The following is a 7,465-nucleotide window of genomic DNA, read 5'->3' as shown; positions in this document are numbered from 1 at the left end:
TCGAGGTCCTAGAGGGCAAGGTAGCGCCTCAACAATAACTTTGGAGAGAGCGAGTGTTGAAACCTTTTTTTCTTATTTATTGAAACTACTTGTTGGCATGTCAAAGATGTTTATTAGGGTCCTCACGAACAACACCGAAACAGTCTCTTTTGGCAGCCATTTATCAAATGCATGCTGAGACTCATGAATATACTATGCACTCTTAAGCACTTTATCACTCAAATGTGTAGACCACCTGAAAAGCCAGTGAAGTTTGTATGGGATGCACCTGAAAAGCCAGTGAAGTTTGTATGGGATGCACCCAGGTTCAAATCGAGTCTACAACTTTCGCATTCATCTTCTTCTGTTCACATGGATGTTCAACACGCCAAGTTTGCTTTTCTGCCACAATTCACATACATCAAATCGTAATGGTATAGTTTTGGTATGAAATCTTCTGGACAGTTTCATAAGAGCCAAGACCATGTAAACTCTACCATGGTATGGTAATATCTATTGCAAACTTATCATCTGAATCGCAATAAAGCTTTCTATTGTGCATGAGCTCTAAACCATCATAATTTAGTAAGACCACAACAAACACAAGCTGAAGGTCTCTGTTGCAAAGTTATCATCTGAATCGGAACAAACCTTTCGATTGTGCATTTGCACTAAACCATCTCATTTTAGTAAGACCACCACAAACACAAGCTGAAGGTGTCTGTAGTTACGCTACTTGGATTAGTGGCATTATCATCTGAATCAAAACAAAGTACTTGATATCCATTCCACTGTAAGCATACACATTGCTATAAATATACATCTCACAATTAGAGGGACAAGTTGGCGCTTGTCGATATGTTGGACACCCTTATAATATGATGCACATCCTCACAATGGTTTTGCATACAAAACCAAATTAGAAGCCAAAAGTGACATATAACAAAAGAACAGTTATAAAGAGTTTACGATTGGCAGAAAAGGAGACTATTTGACAGACACCTTAGGATTATCATGCTCAATTTACATTGTGAATTCTGAAAACAACAAAGCTAAACGTTCTTGCCATTGAGAATATCTAGAAGGTTTTTAATCTTTCACAGAGTGCCAAAGTATTCTCAACAAAATAGCAAAGTAGAAAAAAAACCGCCAGTAGGTGCACCATATGATGTCAATAAGAAACACTGCCCATAATTAATATGTTATATTGTCACAAATGAGAGGTTACATCAGTACCCGAGTACAGGTTAGAATTAAAAAGTTGGGGCTTTGGAAGCTCAAAGTGAAGATGCAGATGGGAGCCTTGTGTCACCATAGACTATGAAGCAGCAACAGATACAGTCTCTGCAGGCACTGGCAATGTATCACTCTCAGAGATTTGCGGCGTCACATCTGCAGCATCTACTTCGTCCTCCTCTTGCCAGAGTACAGGCAATGCCTCTTTCAAAGCATGGACACTTTCAATGCAGGCAACCCCTGGAACAGAGCTTCCAACCACAACGCCACGCAAACCAGCAAGTTTTGCTCCTTCAATATTTCGCCGACTGTCATCGAAAAAGAGAGATTTGCTTACATCAACGCCCATGATGCGAATTGCATGCTCGAATGCCTCCAATGACGGTTTACATACAATGCGGGTAGTGGCATTGCTATTGAGGGTCTCAAAGCAGATGACTGTCTCGAAGCAATCCTCTATCCCGAGCCTGGAGAGCACTTGACAGGCATGAGCACGATCCGCATTGGTGAACACAAGCTTCCTGTGGGGCAAGCTTAATAGAAGGTCACGGAGCACGGGCTCATGGTGCAGGGCATGGTAAGGGAGAGGGCCATGTACGAACTGGTGGTACTCGTCGAAGTTGAAAGCGTATCCAAGAGCGACAAGGCCAGCCATGGTGGTGCCGTGGTTTTTGTAGAGGGTGAGGCTGAGTTGGAGGGCTTCATGGGCGGGGATGCCCAGTCGCTGCACCATGAAATCGATGATGTTTTTGGAGCAGGCGGCAGAAATGCCAGAGCTGAGGGGATAGAGGGTGTCGTCCAGATCGAAGATCAGGCACTCCATCTTCTATTCTGCTCTGTGAAGCTCGCCAACGAGAAGAAGAAGCGAAGATGGATGCCCCTTTCAACGATGTGGGGAACAAATTTCAACGTGAAGGGGCGTGCCAACCCCAGCTTTATGTGCCACGCGTCACATGCCTCGTGTGAAATTAACGTCTTTTGGCTTGGTCGGCAATGGAGATCTTTCTCGTCACTAAATGACACCTCCACAGGGAGGTGGGATCAATGGCCCACAGTAAGCATCACGAGGCGGGTGCAATCCGGGCCGTCCGATCGACATTTAAACTAGGTGTGAACTAAGCGTGAACTCGGAGATATGTGCACCACACCAAATTTGATGTGAACTCGGTGTGAACTCGACGTGAACACAGTGTGAACTGAGGAGGGCATGCACACCACACCAAATTTGGTGTGAACTCGGTGTGAACTAGGTGTAAACCTGTCCGCGACGTCGTGATCTATAAACTTATCCCCCACACCTCTTTAAACGAGCGCGCGTTAGCCTAGTGGTTAGAGTCAATCCCGTGGGGGAGAGGGTAGTGGGTTCAAGTCTCGGATCCGAGAAAGTGGAAATCTTTTACATTCCGTAGGCAATCCAACGGTCACGATCAACTGGTGATCATGAGCCATTGATCCCACCTCCAAATGGAGGTGTCAATTAGTGACGAGGATCCGCCTCCCCGGTTCACAAGAGAGCCGGTGCGAAGTGGTAATGTTTGTTGACTTTGAAGATCAGGCACTTCAGCCAATGAAAGCAACTTGCACTCTCGCTTCATGCAATTTCTGTTGAAAAGGAAGGCGGAAGTTTGCAATTTTCGAGGGGGATGGTGAGGGGAGGGGGGGGGGGGGCAATTCATCGTGGGCCCAAAAAAATGTTTCCTTTAACCAATCTCTACAGCGCACGTAGGGTACACAACCCTGCCCATTTCTTTGCATTAGGACCAAAAACGACTCAAAAAGGGCTGTTTGTTAATCTAAGGATTAAGGAATAGTCCAATAGTTATTTGACACGTATACAAAAGTATGGCACTCTTGTCTCCTCTATCGTGGGTTTTGGTGGTCCTATTTTGACGGAGAACCACTAAATATTTTGATCACAAAGCTGAAACTGCTATATTTAGGTGCTTTCGGCGAAAGAGCTCATTAAATTTGTGGCTCAAAGCAATGAAGTCTCGTCTTTTATTCTATTTTATATTTCACAAAAGCGTTGTCAAAAGATACGAAATCTATGTCAGAAGGCTCTCAAAACAAGAGCATTAATGACAAATCACCTACTTTTTTCAAACGTATACCTTTCTCGCTCTCTAGTTTGTGAGAGGTTTTAGTTTCTCTAGTTTCCGTCTATACTTTCTTTCTTCTCTAATCTCTGAGTTTCCATGGCGTCTTTTGCACGTCGCCCTTCACATAACATAACTTCTTGTGACTTTCATAACGTTAGAGAGGATGGTCTTTGGAAGTCCATATCTTTTCGTGTGAATGACTGGGTAACAATGCTTCCTTCATGCAAAGGTGTACACAGAGTGAAGAGAACTAAACGCGATAAAGTAAAAAACCATTGGACAGTTCGTGTTCTTGCTTTCAAAGTGACCGACAATGGCTGGCTAGCTAAGGTTCAACATGTGTACATGGCCAAGAATATGGTGTTAGACTGGGAAGAACATCCCACACTGCATTCTTACTGTAAGTACAAAAAAAAACTATTTGATACGGTGAATTTTTTTCATTATCCCATTGTTTTTCTCATTTTTTGATTCCATTCCAGATATATTTCCTTCAACAGCTGTGGAATGGCAGCCTGTGGAGAGTCTGAGTGGGACGTTCAAAGCAATGCATAAAGGGATTGCAGATGCTATGTATGCTGACAAGCCACCTTTCTTTTACAAAACAATGGATTTGTTTGTCTATTTTGCAAAATACAAAGTTCCATCACGAGAAGGTGCATATGGAGAAGTACATCAGTTACCCGTTCCCACCATAAGTTCACTTGATTGGGAAGCTCCTGATGCATGTACTATATCAAGCTTCAAATCCAAGATCAAAGAAGACATCCTTAAAGCTATGTCTCCAGGCAGGATATCAAGAAGGATTAAAATTCAATGGTTCTTGCCTATACATGTCTTTGTGGTATGTTTCAAAACAATGGATTTGCAGAGGACAAAGACGATGTGGCTTAATATAAAACTTTCGATGACTGAACTTGATAATGTTCTTGGAGATGGATGGAGCACCAAAGAAACTTTCCATATTGGTGACAATATTAGTTGTAGAGTAAGCCCAAATTCTATGTCTATCTCATATCAACTATGTCGTCAATCATTAGTTCTGGGCTACGACTATAGGAGATGGAGAAGCAAATTAGGTAGCTGGGTTCCTCTCGACTCTGAGGAAAATTGTCCAAAGTTTGAACTAAAGGTCACAGTACATCCACACACCGAGTATAGAAGCCTGATAGTAACAACACATTGGAGACTAAATGATGTTAGAGAATCTCTTGAGTTTCTTGATGAAACATCTCCCGAGTATAGATTCAAAGTGGATGAAATTGTGGTGAGCACAAGGATGGAAAATTCAACCTCTTGCATCACATGCCTTCCCCCAAAAAGAGTTGTATTTGAGCCACTTGCAAGGACTTGAAAAAACAAGTTCAATATTGTAATCATTTTGCAAATATATTTATCTTTTCTCTACTTATGTTGTTTTAAACTTACATGACATCATGATACACATTTAAGAATCGACAGTTGGTATTAAGTATTTGAAGTACAAAATTATGAATCACCAAAGGGTATATATATATGTTCATATGGACAAAATGAACAAAAGTGTACATAGATTTTGTGGACTATTCAATCATGAAATTCCACTTTTCTTTTTGCCTGAGAGGATTCTGCATGCTCAAAGACCCTTTTCCTTTTGTGTTCAGAAGGGGGTGAAAGTTCAGGAGTGGGTGGTGGTGGTGACTTGGCAAGGATTGGTGCTTTGGACCCCTTAGGGCTTGGCACGGGTGACTTGGCAGGGGTTGGTGCTTTGGGCTCCTTAGGACTAGCTGTCTTGGGTGATTTGGCAGCTTTCTTTGACAACATAAATGGTAGCTTGAAAGGTGAGCTAGGTGCCTCCCCCTTATTGTTCTTAAGTGTACGACGCTTTTGAACCTTGAATTTCAATGGTGAGTGGAATGGATGGCCCTTTGTATCTGCTCTTTTTTTTTGCAGGGCTCTTAGTGGGACTCTTCTACTTGGCAGGGATCTTCTTTTTGGTAGGACTCTTCCCCTTGGCAGGGATCTTCTTCTTGGGACTCTTCCCCTTGGCAGGACTCTTCACCTTGGTAGGACTCTTCTTGTGATCCTTTTTCTTTGTATGGATCTTTGCAGGACTTTTCTTCTTTTGATCCATTTTCTTTGCATCCAAACCTTTGGTGCCTCTACCTTTCTTTGGTGGCAAAGGAGAATCTGGATCATTTGGATTTATTGATCTTTCCAAAACCATAGAAACAGCCTTCTCTCTCACCCACGTGACCCAAGACTCTGGATAGTCATGCAACTGAAAAAAATAGAAAAAGGAACTAAAGGACATGACATACATACATAAAACATCAAAATAAATACATGAACCACACTTACAGTGAGTGTAGTCATCCGGCTGAAGGAGTACGAGTGGAAGTGCGACGCAAGAGAGAGTGTGAGAAGAAGAGCACGACGATATGGTGAACTCGCTCTATTGTAATGTGTAGAGCATAGTGAGTTCTTATTAGGTTTTTACAAAAGAATATGTGTTCATACCTGGCGTCCCGCTCACTTACCTAGGCGACCACATTGGGCTTTATACCCCAACAACCTCCCACTTAAAGTCCAATGTGGTACTTTAAGTGTGAGAGAAGCTACTATACAAGCTAATATACAAGAGATGTAGAGAAGTGATGTACTACCCTACACCTAACTACTTGCGAAAATGCGCAAAGCTCTCTGAGGGAAGTCCTTTTGTAAGTAGATCAGCAGGATTTTCTGTGGTGTGAACTTTGACAAGCTGAAGTTGCTTATCCTCAAGCATTTCCCTGATGAAATGATACTTCACATCCACATGCTTTGTCTTTGAGTGATAAACTGGATTGCGAGCCAATTGTATAGCACTTTGACTATCACAATATAACACAGGCATCTCTTCTTTGATTCCCAAATCTGTTACTAGTAGATTAAGCCAAATTGATTCTTTGCATGCCTCTGATGCTGCAACATATTCAGCCTATGTAGTAGACTGAGTAACACAATCTTGTAATCTAGAACGCCATGATACTCCTCCACCAGCCAATGTAAAGACATACCCTGACGTAGACCTTCGGTTGTCTAAGTCAACTGCATAATCTGAGTCTGTAAAACCCTTTACACTTAGCTCCTGACTCCCATAGCATATACGCATACTCTTTGTAGCTTTCAGGTATCTCAATATTCCTTTCACTGCCTCCCAATGTTTCTTGCCTGGGTTTGACATGTATCGACTTACTACTCCCACTGCAAATGCAATGTCTGGGCGAGTAGCAATCATTGCATACATCAAACTACCCACTGCAGACGCATATGGAATCTTATCCATTTTAGCCTGTTCTTCCTCAAACACAGGACAATCTTGTTTGCTAAGTTTCACATATGGTGGCAATGGAACACTCGATGCCTTTCCCTTCTCCATATTGAAACGTTGCAAAACCTTGTCAATATACTCTGTTTGAGATAACCAAATCAACTTCTTTGATCTATCTCTCTCAATGCGCATACCAAGTATATGACTTGCCTCACCCATGTCTTTCATGTCAAACGATTTTGCCATCTTTGACTTCAAAGCTGATATCTCTTCCAAGTGCTTGCCAACAATCAACATGTCATCCACATACAAAATAAGGATCATCCAACTACCATCCTTAGCCTTCTTTGTATATAGACAGTGATCGAACTCACTACGTTTGTAGCCTTGAGAAAGCATAAACTTGTGGAATTTATGGTACCATGCCCTCGGTGATTGTTTTAAAACATAAAGACTATTTAACAAATGGCATACCCAATCTTCCTTGCCTTTCTCAACAAACCCTTCTGGCTGCTGCATGTAAATTTCCACATCTAAATCACCATGCAAGAACGTTGTCTTGACATCCATTTGGTGCAACATCAAATCTAATATGGCAACCAATGCAAGAAAGCATCTCAATGTAGTCATCTTGACCACCGGAGAGAAGACTTCATCAAAGTCAATGCCTTGTTCTTGCTTAAAGCCCTTGGCAACAAGCCGTGCTTTGTACTTTGGCTGACTATCATGAGCGGTGATCTTGTGCCTGTAAACCCATTTACAGGGTAGAGCCTTTTTGCTCCGTGGTAATTTAACTAGCTTCCATGTCTAGTTTTTATGCAGAGCTGTCATCTCTGACTGCATGGCCAATTGCCAATTC

The 7,465-nt window shown here is 42.2% G+C and overlaps 1 protein-coding gene across 1 annotated transcript; it reads right to left on the bottom strand.

The window, feature by feature from the left end:
• Positions 1-1,150: 1,150 nt before the first annotated feature.
• LOC147443801 (uncharacterized protein C24B11.05-like) lies at positions 1,151-2,112 on the bottom strand. Its single transcript, XM_086526600.1, has one exon. It carries the CDS (start codon positions 2,036-2,038, stop codon positions 1,298-1,300), a length of 741 nt encoding a protein of 246 aa, XP_086382726.1. The 5' UTR covers positions 2,039-2,112; the 3' UTR covers positions 1,151-1,297.
• Positions 2,113-7,465: the final 5,353 nt, after the last annotated feature.

Source organism: Adiantum capillus-veneris, chromosome 13 (genome assembly GCF_014529385.1).
Source record: "Adiantum capillus-veneris isolate H3 chromosome 13, ASM1452938v2, whole genome shotgun sequence".
NCBI lineage: Eukaryota > Viridiplantae > Streptophyta > Polypodiopsida > Polypodiales > Pteridaceae > Adiantum > Adiantum capillus-veneris.
Note: the sequence above shows the minus strand (reverse complement) of the source record. Positions and strands in the feature narration are given on the sequence as shown.